The sequence below is a fragment of the Pieris rapae genome, chromosome 8, assembly GCF_905147795.1.
Source record: "Pieris rapae chromosome 8, ilPieRapa1.1, whole genome shotgun sequence".
NCBI lineage: Eukaryota > Metazoa > Arthropoda > Insecta > Lepidoptera > Pieridae > Pieris > Pieris rapae.
The window spans coordinates 393,006-411,578 of NC_059516.1; the positions used below are offsets into that span (position 1 = coordinate 393,006).

General features: G+C 32.2%; 2 protein-coding genes across 10 annotated transcripts in view; both read left to right on the plus strand.

Annotated features, from left to right (window-relative positions):
* LOC111001032 (disintegrin and metalloproteinase domain-containing protein 11) overlaps positions 1-18,573 on the plus strand; it is a 338,822-nt gene that overhangs the window by 35,086 nt on the left and 285,163 nt on the right. The window lies entirely within an intron of this gene.
* On the plus strand, positions 6,711-8,648 carry LOC111002340. Its single transcript, XM_022272491.2, has one exon. It carries the CDS (start codon positions 6,756-6,758, stop codon positions 7,578-7,580), a length of 825 nt encoding a protein of 274 aa, XP_022128183.1. The 5' UTR covers positions 6,711-6,755; the 3' UTR covers positions 7,581-8,648.

Sequence of the window (18,573 nt, forward strand, 5' to 3'; positions counted from 1 at the left end):
ATTAGAGTTGACAGATTAAGATAGAACTAGAAAGATTTACAGAGTGAAAGTAAAAAAAATATTTGTGAATCTTCTTTTCTATCTAAAAAGGAGAAGAAGCTGGCAATTAAAGAGAGCGCTGATAACCATCCATTTGATTATAATGGATCATAAACAATAGTGCAATTACGTCGATTCTACTGTCGTTTTATATCTACACCTACGTAAAGAAAGGAGAGGTTTAAATATGAAACGCGCGGTACGGTCACGTCGTGGTCACAAAATATCAATTTTGCATTTAAAAGAGTGCAGAGTTGTAAAATATTCTATCGTCTATGTCACGTGCTATTTATGGGCATTATCAATGTACGTCGTCGCAGTCGAAAACTTGAAAATTTTGTATAACGAATAAATTCATATTTTATGTAGTTATTACATCGCTTCCAAACAGTTGATGACTCAGTGAAGTGAGATAATTAAGTAACCCCCTTTTAAGCTTATATATTGATAGATATACCTATATATTCATAGAACTACCAATAATTATAATATTTATATGATTTAGTGTACAGTTGTAATATACACAAAATAGAGTAGAAAATCCTATCGATTTGAACCCAACACCCTTCCAATATTCTAACGCGGCAACCTAACTAACAAGCACGTTTAATGACACTCCGTCTCCGTTTAGTACTTAAATTATTCAGAACTGGCCAGTAAGAAAAATTTCTAGTTAAAACTTTTTTAATTTCAATTTTAGAACTCTTTGGTAACCCAATGTTTCATTCATCTGTCATTTGTTTTGTGAATTGGCGGCAAATCTAAAACTCTTGTTACACGTGAAACCTAACACTAGAAAGGCGTCAGGCAGCTTTGTACCACATGGATTCCTCATACTTTAGATCGGCGATCAGAAACACCTTCACATGGACTGGTGTCGCCAAATTTTAAATAATTTCAACGGCGGTAACTCAAATGCTGTATTTGATCTCTCGAACCCGAAACCAAAAGACAATTAGCTCTTATATATATTAATTGGCAACTTCCTACATTAAGCCGTTCTTCATTTTCTAAACAAATATAGTGTTAGATATTTCGAAGTAAAATTAGGTTTTAAATTATCTTACATTTGTAATACATTTATGTAATTCGTAACAAACTAAAGAAAATACCCATGTATTGTTGCCTTTAAAACTGAATGATGCTATTTTTGATGTAATAAATCTATCCAAATATTTGTGCTAAGGATTTTTTAAGCCGTTTAAAAAATTGAAAGTTTGTTACAGCTGCTTCAAAAAATAATAAACGTGAAGTTTGAATAAGATAATAATTGTCCTTCGGGGCGAACTTTCCAGACTTTCGTCTTTAGTTAAATTGTAAAGTGAACTAACAAGGTGGTGCTGTTTACTTCTTAACTTCTACAATGGAAGGGAATATATTTACAACGTTCTAAACTACACTGCAGTTACTGTGACTGTAGCTGATTACATTTTTAACTAACAACAAAGGCTTAACTTAAAAATGAGAGAATTAATTTAAATGTTTTCTATAGTCCATAAATTCCTAGAAAATCAAAAGTCATAATAATTTTTGCAGCATTCACATCAACTCATTTGTTGATGTGAATGCTCAATCGAATTAGCCAGATATAGAATAATATTGACCTACAAAAAGGCTTAAACATTTATAAAAGGAAACAAAACAATAATGAAACCTAAAATGAAAATAATGTGCTTCAAACACCCAAGTACCGATAGCTGATTCAGTCCCTTATAAAGTTTAGATAGAGATAACTTACGTGTTATCAAAAAATTAAAGTGGAAAAGCATGTCAATCTCAGAACGTGAGTTAAATAAGAGGTTAGACAGGCAGCTCGGAGCCGAATGTTAGAAATGATGACGTCGAGATGTTGTTCTAGTAGGCTCGTTAGGCTTTGTCAGGTGCACGCGTCTTGCTCTGACATACTGATATTGTATCCAATAGTATAGTTCAGAGTACACTGACGATATATAGGGAAGCCGCATTGTTTATTCTAAAGCCAGTATTGTCTTGAGTACTCTGTGGTTTTATATAACCTTCGTCATAAAATATCACAATCTTTATTTAGCTTATATTATGGTATATAAGTTGAGAATTCAAAGTTTTGTTATTGGTCCATTTGTTTGATAGTTTAATATCAACAACACAAACGGACCAACCTTTTTAGGCTCTGTACAGCTTTATTTGTGAATAAATTAGTATAGTTTAATCGCTAAATTGTTTATTTTGCTTATAAATAAAATTTCGAAATTTTATTGTCTGCTTATTTTAACATGTTATTATGAAACTATATTAAGCAAATAAAAAAATATAGTGGTATTGCAACCTTCTAGATTTGGATCTTTGATTTGCTTCGTGAGTATTTTTATTCTAATAGGCAAGTAGGCTGCTGTGCCTGACACATGCCACCGACTTTTTGGATTAGACCCAATATATGCCGGTTCCAACGCCGGACTTACAATGTTTTCCTTCACCATACGAATACTAAATGTTTTTAACATTAATTGGTATGCTCTGTGTGTGTTGAGTGTGCATATAGACATAAAGTCCTTTGGTGCACTGCCGGGGTTTGCATCTACGTCAGGCATGAGAGTCGTATGCTTAACCCATAAGTCCAACACCTTTTTTTTTATAGATCAGGGGGCAAACGGGCAGGAGGCTCACCTGATGTTAAGTGATACCGCAACCCATGGACACTCTCAATGCCAGAGGGCTCACGAGTGCGTTGCCGGCCTTTTAAGAATTGGTACGCTCTTTTCTTGAAGGACCCTAAGTCGATTTAACACTTAATTTGATGTATTAACACTACTTAATATTAACAGTACTTAACTTTATTTTAACTTAACTTCGCTTTTGTTTCTACTATGGCGATGTATCCGTTTGTTTTGTAATAAATAAAATAGAGTAACTAATAAAACAAATACGGTGTATATTAAAAGTGAACACTATTTACAATACACCGGTTAATATTATAAGGGGCATGAAAATTTCAGTCGTTATAAATGTACTGTGGCATATGAAAAACCTGCTCCGTTAAACAACGCATCATAAGCTTTTAAGTACTGTCACGAACTATCACGTAGACATCGATCTTGTTAGATCTTGCTACAGAAAAACATGCCCTTTGTACAGCCCATAACGCTTGCTCTCCTATGTGAATGTCTGGCGTGCAAAAATGTATGTAGTCACGCACTCTGTAACAAATTACGTATAATAAATGCTGAAATTTTCTGAAATATATCATTAGACGAAAAATAATATGACAAGTGTAATCGTAATGAGTGTATAATAAAAGGGACCGTAGGGATGATAGCAGATGTCTTGTGTCTTCTATTTTGAGAAAAGTTTTCCTTTGTAATTTGACTGTTAGACATGACGCAGATTCAAAAATGTAACTAGCGTCACTGTTTTAAAATAAGCGGGCGGGACAATCATTAACTAACTAAAATATTAGTATACTATTTGATTAAAATCAATTATATTACAATTGTTATTAAATATTAAGGAAATTGAAAATCCACATACTCAAATAGCCATACAACATATCTGTAGTTTATGAAGCAGGGGAATAGTTTGCGAACGTTCCAGTTGCAGTGGAATATCGATAATGGCTGGAAATCTTCACAAACTACGTGACTGGCAATCTATATACAGACATTATACGTTATAACTTTTTTTTGTAAATCTTATTTTGATGCTTTGTTTTAAGTTTACAGCTGAGTTTCGTTTTATTTATAATTAATAGTAGTGTTTTCCCGCCCATTTTAAATATATAACATGTGAAACCCAACGAAATGGAGGAACCGGTATGACCCCAAAATGTATGTTTCAACTATTTCTATATATTTTATAAATTTCATTTTTCATAAAGGGAACACAATGCATACTTATATACGTCAAAAATAAATATTAATGTTATATAATTCTAATTTTACATTTACTGCCTGTTCTCAAATCAAGGGCTTAGAACAAAAGAGAAGAACTGGCAATAAGATCTCCACAACTCTTTGTAATTTCCGATTTTTTGTTTTTACACAACATTTGTAAGGAACTGCAACCATAACGCCATCTTAATTAATTAATAATAATAAAATGAATTAAAAACAAAGATTTGTCCTCTATCAGCAGGAGCACGTACTTACATTCTCGTGGGATCAACATGCATTCATTCTTGCATTTAGTATTTTATATGTTTTAGAAGTAGATTTATGTTGCTTTTAATTTTTCCTAACCAGCTCATAGCTAGGTTTGTTGTTTGATAGAACCTATTCTCGAATTTTTTGTTCTAAGACATGATAGTTTCACTCTTGCGTGTTTATAAACTTAAATGATGTTTCTAAAATACCACCGGCACTACCATCCTTGTTATCGGCTGTAGAATTCTTGTATTTCTGTCTCTTTCAACATTATTATATTTTACGGACTCGAAAAGTATTAAATGGCTTGTTGAAAATATCGTTCACTTAATCTCAAATTTATAATCGTGCTGGATATATACAAAATATAACAGTATTAATATAAAAATAATCGTCTCCCTTGCGATTATGCCAGTGTTTAAAAAATAAAAAAATACAAGAATAAATCATTCTAAAATATATGCGTGTCCTCATTTAGATAAAACAATTAGGGTAAAAGGCCTATTTATTCACTCGAAGTACTTTCACTTAATGCTCATTACCTGTCTCTAGGACCAAAATTGGCTCATTAACCTGAAGCCATGTTAATTATCATGTTTAAAGGTCACTAAATTTATGTTATTATCTGGGTCCTAATGGTCGCTATTCAGACTTGATATCGTTAAAGCGATACTACGTTTTCATTATAAAACACAAATTTTGAGTTCTTTAATTTCGTAAAATTATTTACCTTATTTCGAAAGGTCACCTTAACAAAAGTGTCTTGTCCAAGGTAATTCAAAAACTTGACCCTGGAAATTCTGTTTTTAAGCTCCGAATAAAAACAAATATTCTTGTTTAGAAGCACAGATCTTTATGTAATCGGGACAAATACATGCAGAGTTTACTTGATTTAAATGCAGTTTTAATATTAAATATGAAAGTAGTGAACAAATATTTTACATACTCGGATTATATTTGTTTGATCAGAATATATTATTTGCTATTTATAATATGTATAAGTTAATTTTCAATATAAAATATTGAGTTTTAATATATACAAAATAAATAAAACACACTTTTGTATTGGTTTCAATAATGAAATAATGTTTTTCATAGGAGATCAATTTCAACATTACTAATACCGGAAACTGAGTTTCATGAGACGTCGGAACAGAATGTCACTTAATGGTGTCTGCCGTTCCACAATTTAACAGTTTTGAAGACTCACTAAAAAAGATAATACCACCTTCTGAAAGACAATAGTATCTATAGAGTCCATAACCTCATGGTTTTTTAGGTAATCAGTCCTTAATTAATTATTTAAAATCATAAGTAGCTTAGTTTTATAATAGAACGGGGCAAACGAATGGGCGGTGGTAGATATACTATAAAAAAATTCATCGTTAGGAACGTTTTTGTCTACGACCTTAAAAGAGAAGAGATGTGGAGAAAACTGATAGTAGCTGTAAGGTACGAAAGAAAATTGCCCAAAGAATTCAGGCCAAAAAATGGCCTCAAATATGAGGTTTGTAACATTATGAATATTACCAAGAACATTTGGATTGTCCACCAAGATTATTTTATGTTTACAGACTTTAATTTTAGAGAGATAAAAGTAAAAAAATAATGGGGGCGATTAATTCTTTTTTTTATATGGCTTACTCTATTAAAATAGTTTTTACAAGGTGAAGAAGAGCTTAGACCATGGACCTAGAACAAAAAAAGTGTTATAAAAACAATGCAGCAGATAACTAAATTATTATGCAGACACCTATTGCTCATATTTTGACAAATTTTGCAATTATCGAATTTACATTATTCTTTATATGATGAAATATTTTACGTCAAAGTTGATTTCTTTTTGTTGATTAGTTTAAGTCCAGTTTGTTTGTCATGCATGTTTGCCTGTTTTCAAGTATTTTTATCTTCATGTAATGTATCTTGTTACTTTTATTAAAAATATAATTCATCTGTGCTTATTAAAACTATCATCACTTATTTGTGTCAGAAATAAATATGCTTGTTAAATGGACGGAAAGATTTAATTAATTTTCCCAATACATTCGGGTTTTCAGTTATTTATTTGCTTTAAAATTCCACGGCTTGTTTGTTAATGAGATGTTTACATCCCGACATTGAACTTGTTGACGCAACCGATGAGTCGAGATGATAACGCTTACACTGCCCAGAAGTCATTTATCGATATCAATAAAACTGTACTGATTAATAACACATTTGATATATAAATCAGAAATGCGAATCATTTAGTACATACTAAATATGTTACGTAATCTTTATAACATTATTTTTTATCATTTACAATATTATGGCTTAAAATTGATAGAATTTTTTACTATTTTCATTTATAAAATGTAACTTATAGATATTTAAAAATCACTATAGATCAACAGATAATCAGATAAACAACGTTATAATAATATTTTACTTGATGTTGAAATACCTATATAAAAGAGACGTAAAAATACACTAGTTTTCACGTTATCTCCAACAAAACTTATCTTATTCAACGCACACTGTCATTTTCCTGATAGCGGCGCGGGATGCGATGGCCTTTGATAACAGCGATTAGTACTATTTAAACCTAACGCTAGTCTAGACATGAACGTCGCTGTAGTCATCGGGGCTGCCAGCAACCTAGGATATCATGTATTGAAGAAACTCGCAACAATCTACGATGGGAAAATCTACTTCACAACAGAAGATGAAACTATCGGCTATCACATTTACGAATCCCTCGACAAAAACCCTAATCTCGAATACTTTAGAATGGACATAACTTATACGAAGAGTATCATCAACTTACGGCATCTCATTCAAGACCGAGACGAGAGGATAGAGCTATTGATAAATAATACGGATTATGTATCAGAGAAGAACTTGGCACGAGCCGAAAAAGTACGCCGGACGCTTAGTGTAAACTTCTATGGTTACATAAATTTTGGCAAACTTGTTTATCCTCTGTTGACAGAAAAAGCCAGAGTTATTAATGTGTCAGGTCCCGCGGGGCTCTTGGCTACGATCAAAAATGAAGAGATCAGAGCGAGAATTAGTAATCCAAACATTACAGAAGATGAATTGGTTGCTGTGATGCAGGAGTACGAAGAAGCCGTCAGAAGGGGAATTGAGAAAACAGAAGGTTGGGGTATGAGTATGCATGCCGTTAGTAAGGTGGCCCTCAACGCTGTAACTTTTCTCCAACATAGAGAATGGTCTGAACAAGGGGTAATGATAAACTGCGTGAATCCCGGCAGCTTATCTAGTAAAGAAGATAGGAAGTCAACAAAGGTGTACGAGGAAGGCGCTAAGGCTGTTTTGTTTCTAGCAACAGAGGCACCGTTAAGTTTAAAAGGCAATTTCGTATGGAGCAATTACAATGTCATTCCTTGGAACACAGATCCATTCGTCGAAGTGACCACTGTTTGAAATGAGGTTAAAATCAGAACAACGAGAAATGTTTTAAGTGCGTACTTGTGAACTGCTAAAGCGAAGACTCTTTTGCTGGAATAAAGGATTCAAAGCTGCAAATTGTTAGGATTTTATTGAGATTTTTATATCTGCAATAACTGTAACTGGTAGTTTTGTCTTTAGAATTTATGGGCTATAATAACAGAGGCTAAGCAGTGCTCGCATTCGCGCGGTCATTAAAACAGGAATATGTCCCGCTAACTTGTAGATATACGTGTTTGTATTTGTTCGAAAATTTAAGTAAAGTAGTAAATTTGGCTATGGGTTAAGAGTACTATTTACATTATTAAATTAACCAAAAGGTTAAAGTTAGTTTGCTTTCTTTGTGAAGTTTAATTACATTTTATGTGAATTACCTATGTCGAATATTTGAACCAAATTCTTAAAAGGCCGGCAACGCACTCGCGAGCCCTCTAGCATCTAGAGAGTGTCCATGGGCGGCGGTATCACTTAAAATCAGGGTCTCATCAGGAGGCTCCTGCTGCCCGTTTGCTCCAAAAATGTTTTGAAAAATATTTCCTTGTTCTTGACTAAACTATATGTATTTTAATTTTTATATATTAAAATTAAAAACAACTAACGGTGGTACGATTACATTTTTTGTTGAAACGGCATCTATCTAATAGATTATTAGAAAAATAATTTGAAGTAATATATATTGTTGTAAGAATCATCTCAAGTTGCGAATCGTTGTCGGTCATAAATAAAAGTTAAACCAGGCGACTATATCACGAGGTCGTTGCATCTTTTATGGTTGTTGTTGTGATTTCTACTTTTGTGGACAAAGTACGGAATGTCGCATATAAAATACGGACGGTAACTATGAACTATACACATTTCGGTCTTATTATATAACTCTCGACTAGTTTCTCAGTTTAAACTATTCCATACAAATGTTCCGGGTTATCGTTAATAAAAGAAATTGTAACATTGAAATGCAGCTAATTAACAATAATTATGCGTTAATTTGTTTTATTATTATGAAACTCACTATATATACTCCTATTTTTTAGAGTAATTTATTAATTATATTATTTTAAGTAACTGTCTTAATATTAACATTGATAAAAAAATTATGAGCTTAATAACGAAAATATCTTTTATTTTATTTATCGCCCTTGTAAAAAGCAGCTTTTTTTTGGCCGTAAATTTTTTTTTAAAATATTCGACGGCGAGTGTCAGGCACAGAAAGCTGTGCTTGCCCATGAAACACATGATAAACCAGGATAGTGCCAGAATTGTTTTCTATATAATATGCAAAATGTTACTTTAACAAATTGTGTGTGTTCACCTTATTAGGTCAACGTAACCAATTCAATTGTTATCAAATCTGTCTTATCTATCAGTATTATTTTAATCTTTTGTAATACTGAAGAATGTTACAAATATGATTTAAAACATGTGATAGGTATATTATAAATTTATGTATTTTTTTAATTTACGATAAACTAGAAACATTTGCTCTAGTAATATACTTCTGAGTACTTTCTTGTGAAGACCAATATGGTGTCATATTTCATAAAACTCTATGGTCTTTGGTCCCATCTATCTATGTATTTTTCAATAGAAAATTCACAAGCGCAAGCCTACTCTAATCTCCCAACACCTGATCTCATGATGACCGTGATAAAAAGATTCTAGTGAATTAAGATCTTTCTTCATTTATCGAGTGAAATTTCTTGACTGTTATTTGCTTTCATTGTGTAAATGGTCTTAATAAAACTTAATATATTCAAATCACTTACAACCTTAATTATTGTGCAAATGCTGTTCCAGTCGTGATTCTTTCACTTTGCAAATTGCTTTCACGGGGTTAATAAAGCAACAGAATGGGTGTGATGGGCATTTCGTCCAATTTTCGTTCCTTTTCCCAAACCTATAAAAAAAAGTAATTAATAAATTAAATAACAATGCTTGTGCTGCCAAGATTGTAGCAGATAAATATTCTGGCGTCTACAATGATATAATTAATATGATTTAGAAAGTGTTCTAATTGTATGTTCAAAAATCAAACCAGTAGGTTTTTTGCTTTGACAATGTATATGTCTTTTGCTTTAACAAAGTAATGTATCTCAATACAATCTATAAGCAAGAACCCTTTTAAAAGGCGGTAAATGAAATGTTCATTTAAAAGAAATGCAAGCAAATATCAAAGCGTGACAAGATAATAATTAAAACCTAATGTCTCTATACAAAATGTGACATGAAAGAAAATGAAACATCATTTTAGAAGCAGAATATTTGTTTAAAAACAACACAAAGTAAATGTTTCCTTTACAAGTTGTGATGAGCGTGAAACTGCTGTCATAAGTTGAAAGAACAACAGTGATGTAAGTGGAAATATGATCGCGGGTGTTTTCTTTGAGTTACTATATATACTGTACTCTGTGTAATCATTCTATATTAACTAAAGAGTTGTCAAGTTAGCTCCTATATTGCAACTGCTAACAAGGTTCATCCTGTTACAGTAGTTTGCTACAAATTAACTTATTTGGAAAGAGATGAATCAAAATATGAATTTTAAACAAGGAACTAATTAATATGTTAGTACTGTTTGTGGACATTAGTCAAAGTAAAAATTTCACAATTTCTTCCAGAAGTTCGGAACTTGCAGGCTCTTTGGAATGGTATAAATGCCACAAGGGCTTTAATATATGCTTGTTACACAAACAAAGCCGGCAAATAATATTGCATCAAATTGAAATTTACTTTTGTTTACAGTTAGCAGTAGCAGTGCCTGCACGCTCAGTGAACGTTATTGGTTCCATATATTGACCACATTCAAAGGACTGAACGTTTCATTTATTTACGAATGAAAATATATTTTGAATGCGATTGATATTACCTTTTCCAAGAAAATTAATTAATTCACCTTGTATAATAAATGTATACTATTTCAAAAATATGTTTATAGTCAATCTGTTACATAATTATGTTCCGAATGATTTTTTGAATTAATCAAAATCATACTGTTTTTTTTTGTTCAATTGCGTAAAACCTTTTTCTACTTGTTTAAAATGGGAAATGTTGGTCCTCAAATTGAGGTTGACGTCCATTATTGCAGCAATTGGCTGAGGAAAAAGAGAACTCTGAGTTCAATTAACTTCTTAAGTGAAAAGTAGAGTTTACACGATCGGAAAACGATTATGCGGCAGATCTATCTACTTTTTCAACTTTATATATAGGTACATGATAAGATACTAAGCCATATCGTTTATATCTCAAGTCCTCCTTTTCATGACCAATAATTATAGTAGCATGTAATGGTAGATAGTGTTGGCCTAGTGGCTTTAGAGTTCGACTCTCATCCATTTCCAGGTTCCATCATCGACTATGCACCAATGGACTTTCTTTATATTTTGTTTCAATAATATGTTATTATTACGTATTTCCTGTTTGTTTGTTTTTTTATTATTTAATTATATTATTACTGTTTATTAAAGTGAGTATTTTTCAAACTATTTAAAAAAAAATATCATGTTATCTATATTTATTTAGAACATAATAAGCATGCAAGCATGCACCGTGCATTAGTAACAAAAGCGTGCAAAATGGTCAAGGGTCAGGCTCAGAAGGCTGTACACATATTGGCCTTTTAAGAAATAAATCACCACCCTATCTCCGACGACCAGTCACTTTTCAAAAAACGTGGGGCTCTCTGCATTTCTACCGCACTTACCATAAAAAGTGTTCATAGAAGTTTTTCTGATTGTAGAACATACTACATTATGGACTAACCTGAAAAAATATAAAATTGATAGATAAGATAAAATAATGTTTTTGTGCTTGAAAAGGAATGCATAATCATGTAATAAAACAGATTTTTTCATCTAGGAATATGTACTTGTTTTGGATCGTAATTCTGTAGAATATGTCAAAGTTAATGTTAGTGGTTTTGACATTAAGGCATCGTTTGGGGTAACGTTACAGCCAAGTTAAATGCGAATTGGAACTTTGAATCTAGATATGGGAGATGTGTGTTTTGGATTACTAAACTCAACACCTAAGTTTAATACTAAACAGATGGAGTCCTTACATTCGCGTAACTTTGTGTCGTCTCACATCAAAGTTAAATGCTAAATATATGGCATATTAAACACAAGATAGTATCTTAAAGAATAAAGTAGTGTAATTGAAATTTAACATGGTAAGAGGAACAAAAAAGTAGAGCCAAACTACTAAACTGGTGCTACAGATACAGCAAAAAGAGTAAGACAACTTAGAAGAATAGTCCAAATATTTAGAAACAGCGGCGTACATGGCAGACAGAGGAACTACGAGTGCAGGGAATGGTGGGATTTATAGCAGGCCTCTGCCAAAGGGCACACAGATAACTGAATGGAGATTAAAATAAAAACGCGTTTAAATGCACTAATTTCTAAATTATTGGAGCTAACGTTAAATATTCTTTAGCTAGACTAATTACGCATTAATCCTAAATTACGCTAGAATGTTATGTCCGTCATTATAAACAATTCTTAAAAGGCCGGCACTTGCGAACGTTTTGGCAATGTGTCCATGGGCGGCTGTATCACCGAACATCAAATGAGCCTCCTACCCGTTTCCCTTCTATTAAAAAATGAGTACGGATGAAACAATTTTTTTAATATTCCACTAAATTCCTAAGTGTTGTTGGTATCATTTATAGAACACGTAATGTTTGGTTTAATGGTATTCTGATAAAGGACAATATTATTATTTATTTACTTAGTATGAAGGCTTTACTCAAATACCTCTACATAATTTAAATATTACCTTAATTCCTATAAAATAAATGACAATCAATAAAACTTTACGCGCATGTCCCGATCGGCGTAAACTGCAATTTTCTCATTCATAAATTATTGTTCAAGAGGAATACATAATGAATGGAATCGCTAAGAAATTCGAGACATACCAGCGCAGTCCATTAGCTCGTACTAGGCACATTTGGAAAGCATTGTTTTCGAAACAAAAGGGTGCCCATGTGAGGATTTTTTGCACTAATTATTTTTATTCTATGCTCTGTATAATGTAGGTTGTATGAGGGTAACAATGATTTTTTCATTCCCCTTGTTATAGTTCTTTTTAACTGATTACGTTGCTTTTTATATTGTTTAATTAAAACTTTGTGTAAACTTATAAGCAGTTAGAGAATCGTATGTAATTTAGTTAGTATAAAACGTCATATCTACAAAAGACGAGGTTAAGGCTTAAAAACTATTAAGCAAACAAAAATGTATTGTGTGTTACCTATTAGTTACAATAAAATTAACTTTAAACTTAATTAACATATATATTATAAAAGTAGCCATTATTTGAGTTCTACATAATCAAAATTAAGTGCATATCAATGCTTAACACGACCTCTATAGAGAGGTCAATAGATAGCCAATCCTTCTCCACTATTACTTTTATATTCCCAGAAATAAAGAAATGAACTTAAATTATTTAAATTCAATACAAAGATTAAAAAGACAGATTCAAATTAAATATATTAAAAAAAACGATGTATATACATGATGTATGTCATACGATATAATGTGACAAACAATCATCATAGACAATCATAGAGTAGAATAATTATAACATGAAACACAATTAATTATACAAAAAAGTATTTCCAAATGGTTGTAAAATATCAAAGGTCAATTACTATACAGTTCATTTATCGCTAATTAAATAGTCAAAGGCATTTAATTGATTGTGATAGCTGATCATTACTGCTCATAATTGTTAACATAGAAATAAAAGTCATTTAAACGTTATTAAAATTGTCATACGTCTGTGAAAAACAGCACATAATGACAAGTACTCAGTTACGGATAAATGAATCGTATATTTGTCATTCGCTGTCGAACTTGATGAGGTATCTTTTCATTTTATCGTATATTTATTGAAACTCGAGGCTTGGTTATAAAATTTATACGAAACATTCAGTTTTATCATTTATGCATTGAGCGCAGCAAACGCTTCTTAATTGTTCAAATCTTATTGCAAAATGGACTAAAGATGATCACAACAATATAGTCGTACAAGCTGTGGTATCAAAATCCTTGAGTGTATATGTTCTGTTCTTTGCATTAGTTGTAAATAGTTCAAGTCATTTACTTGAGAGCAGTTTGGTCCTACTGGCTTGAAATTGCGACTCCTCAAACTCTGAGGTTTGATCCTCAGTACACCAATAGTGCTTTTGACGCTCGGTCAAGTTAGTAGTCAGGCGATTGACTCCACCGCGACGGTCCAAGCCGAGGCCTCAGGTCGAGTCTCGCAGGAGGCAGGAGACGTCCTAGTGTGGGGAAACGTTCCGCCCGAACTACGCTCGCCAAAACAGCCCGAACCTAGATGCGAAATTCTATTAAAAAAAGTCGCTTGGCTATAAAGTCGGTTTACTGACGATATTTGAACGTGACAACGTCGTAAGAAATAACTGATGGGTGGATAGTTGGATTAAAAAAAAGCAAAAAAAAAAACTTAACCGATATTTTGTATGGATATTCAGAATGGATTATGCCTCATTGTCGCTCGTTCCGCGCTCTCTCTTGCACTTCCAGCATTAAATGGTACGCTTCACGATATATACACTTCTACGATATATCATGTTTTTTCCAGCCGGCTCCATCGAATTATAAGACATTGTGACGTCAAAGAGGTTATATTAAATCCAGCATATCTTAGACCCATTAAGTAAAGACGGAAGATCTGAAAAACAAACAAAACAATCATGCTTTTATAGGTTCTGGTTTCGCGTGTATTTATAATATAAAATTATATTCATTTTCGTGTGATACATTTCAGCAACAAATTTTCTGCAATGAATTTCTGCTTTGTGTTTAATTATCGGGCTTACAGTTGAATATTGAGTTATCGAAGTGGACTAGTAAATAGCCTATCGTTATCCCTTCGAAGGACTTTCTAAGTGTACCATATATTATGTATTTTACCTTGAGTGATGTATTAATCTTGGTAACTATGGCAGAGAGCTACCATTAAGTGTGTGGCGTAGGTATGGGTGGAAGGTTTATAAATGATTGTTTTTCAGTTGCCTCATTTTTTAATTACTATTTTAACATTGGTACAGAATTGGAGTAAATGTGTAAAAAAATTGAAAAAAAATATTCTTTTTATTTTATTTTATAATATTTAGAATTATCCTTATCACTGTCACAATAACGTTTTCAAGGTATGGGCTCAAAATTTCTTTACCTATGACCATCATTTATAAAATAGCAAAGTTGATCAACGTTGTTCGAAGGAATGTTAAAAGGGTACTTAAACAGAAAGTCCATCTGTTAGCTGAGGGTCAACCCTACGACCTGAGGAATAGAGCCGCACGCCGAAACCACTATGCCAACACTACTCTGCAAGTATTACTTACATTCTTCATACTTCTTTTAGACATGTCAAATATATTAATCAAAACATCTTCCAACGCTTATGGACTTCAAATTTCTATAAAACATTAACTGCCTGTCAAATCAAGGAACGTAGAACGGGCGACAAAATCCCCGCCACTCGTAATCGCCAACTATTTTAGTTTCAAGATACTCGTACTCGAAATGGAATGAACAATAAGAACAAAAATAAAAGAAACTGTAACGGTAGGCCAAAAGTATCACACAATTACGTGAAAAGTTCAGGACACCACAAAAATGTATGTAACATAAAGCTTGTAATTGAAAAACTATTAAGATCAGTGGCTGCGGGGAGCGATTATCGGATCTCTCCGACATCGCAAATGGCCAAGTGAAGATTTAACATAACGCCTTTTAAAACCATTATTTTAAGATCTCTGGCTGAATTCCAAAGAATACGTGATTACTTTAAAATTGTATGAAAATTATACTAACGGTCTGACGGGTCCTTTTAAGACATTTATTTATGGTATTCTCTTCTGGATCAGATTTCTATTAGGAATCATGGTTTTAATATCTTTACATAAATTATCGAGAGTATCGCCAGAGATTAAATATCGCAATAAAGCGAGAAAATGCTGCCAGAAATGTAGGTACACTGCCAGAGGGACAAAACATTTCAAACTTGTGTTAATTTTCTTTTAAATAACTTAATTATTTCAAATAAAGCAGTTCGAGCAATAAAGAAGCATTGTAGGCGCTCTTTGCTAGAGGAAATAGTGAAATAAATCAACTCAAATTAAGTTGACAAGTAGTATAGTGCTAATACATTTTAATATTAATTACATCAAGTTCATTACTACAAAACACACAAGTAACACCAGATTGAAAATACTTGAAAAATAACTATTCAAGCTCCCTTGATCCGCGAGATGAACTCTTCAATGTATTTCATGTAATATAATCATAAATAAATTAATCTCTACAAACACGACAGTCATCACTATGCATAATATGCTATGTAAAATAATACCACATATACAGTTACAAGAACTGCCATCTATTGTTCGGCATGACAATCAACTAATTGACAAAAGAATACTAATGTTCTATATGGTTTCAAAATTAAAATAAATATGTAAAAATATTATTTATTCAACACTTTCCTGATAACCCATATCTTTTAAAAATATATTATGTACAATTATTAAATCAAAAGTATATTAAAACATTATGTTTAAATGTAGACAGTTTAGTAACTGTCTAGAAATTATTTGCGTATGTATTACACGTGTGTGAGTGTGTTATTATATTAGTTAATTATAAAAATACATTCGATTTGCTTATTTCTTCCGTTTGGAGATCTATTAAATGCCGTGCTTATGTATGAAACATCCACTATATGGAACAAGTGCATATAACAAATTACCAATAAAAGTCCTTGCGTTACAAAGTGTATGTTTGAGCAGCTATTTTCGAGATACAGCGTTGAGTTGCACAGGTGGCCAACACTATGCATTTAAATCGGATATTACAAAGTGCCTCGCTTATACCACCCTTCCGCCGCACTTATTGATCCCTCGTAATGATAAATTCCATAATTAAATTTTCAACACCTGCAGGCCACAGTTAACCTAACGACGGTAGAGATATTTTGCATTTATATATTAATATAGTGATCTTTAGGAAGAAATTTACTGTGATTTGGTTTGAAATGTTGATGCTATATAGAAGTTACTAAGTTTATTTTGTTTTATACGGTAGTGTTGGCCTAGTGGCTTCAGCCTGCGACTCTCATCATTAGGTCGTAGGTTCGATCTCCAACTGTGCACGAATGGACTTTCTTTTTATGTGCGCATTTAACATTCGCTCTAACGGTGAAGGGAGGTGAAGGCTTGTGTCAGGCACAGGTGACTGATTACCTTCTTGTCTGTAAGGTGGACAAATGATCATGAAGCATATGAAGATATATGAAGCCTAAAAAGATTGTAGCACCACAATTTTTTTTTGTATTTTGAAGTACAATATTAACTTGACATATAAATGTTACATGTAAAATTATAATTAATTTTGCGAACATGTTCATCAGATAGGAAATTTATCTTTAAATTAAACAATACAAAGAAAACTGCAAAAAAATTTTATACAATAAATAACTAACTAAAATAAAAAAATGTGAGCCGTCACGGGACGCCTGGCAGATGTGAAACATCGACATTATTTTGTAAAAGTAATATGCAGAAAAGAACAAACTGTGATAGGAACTAAATATGTTATAATGATAAAATAAAATATTAAGATTTTTTTCCAGATAACGATGACTATTTGTTGAATAAACATTATTTTCATTACTATTTTTAATGTGAAATTTACTACTGCATTTAGACTGTATATTATATAGCGTGGCGACGCGTCGCCACGGCATGCGTCGCCACGCCAGAAATCGGTTTTACGTGCGGCTATAGATGTTTCACATCAAAAACACTAATTTTATAATTATATAAGCGAGCTCGAAAAAATACATGAATCAAAATATTTTTTAAGTAGTAAAGACGTCTTTTCTTAATCTTGTTAAAAAAATTTTTGATCAACTCAAAAATATTATCACAAAAAAACATCTCTTTTATTTTAAACCCAATAAATGTCTTGACCAATAGGTTATCGAACGTTCCCTACACAGACATCATCAACTTTGTAGTAAGATGTAGAAATCATAGAGGCGTAAGGCGTAATGGCGATAGGTTTATGGGTTCCCGAATTTGTTTACGGCCACCGTGAAATTACAATTTATACCCGACCCGAGGAAAGTAAGACGATTATAGTTTGAATATTCATTTTATCGTGTATTTTGTGGAAACCAGTACTTATTTAGATTTTTATATGTGTCTTTAATAAGACATCATGGAACATTAGAATCTAGAGTAATTTAAGTGTAACGTAACTATCTAAAAAGATTTTTAATATAAGGAAGTTAAAGTCAAGGTCAAAATTCATTTATTCATATAGGTAACATAATAAGTACACTTATGAACGTCAAAAAAAAATTAAATTAATTTAATTTTACATTTACTGCCAGTTCTTAAGGGCGTAGAACGGAAGAGAAGAACTGGCAATAAACTCTCCGCCACTCTTTTTAATCGTCAAGTTTTTTTACACAATGTTTATTACTTGCCAGTAGGTCGGTAAGTAGGTAGGGTAAGTTGCTTTAGTAGGGCATTATCGTAAAGTTTTGTATTTTTTTTATCTAACATAAAAATAGGTAGAACGCTCACCGGATCAGAATTGGTACGTTCTTTTCTTATCCGCTAATTGTTGACAAAAATATTCGCTTCATTTCAATCCCGCATTCCTACATAATTATTTTATTCAAATTGTAACAGGTATCGCGGACTCTTTTGTAGATGTCTTGTCTTATATAAAGCATTACGTGATATAAGGATGTATATTAGCTTATCACACATTGGGTAACATTGTCGAAGTTTTCATACCCTTTTTTGAAAATACTTTAGCCTATCTGGGAAAACGCAGGGTTTTAAAGGTGTAATAATTTACCCAATGTGTCTAGTAGTTTTGGAAATAAGCAGTTAAATATTTCCTCTTTATATAGATTTACATAT

Bases quoted from the DNA above. Each gene is read 5' to 3' on its own strand.
- LOC111002340 (XM_022272491.2), top strand. From the start codon at position 6,756: ATGAACGTCGCTGTAGTCATCGGGGCTGCCAGCAACCTAGGATATCAT.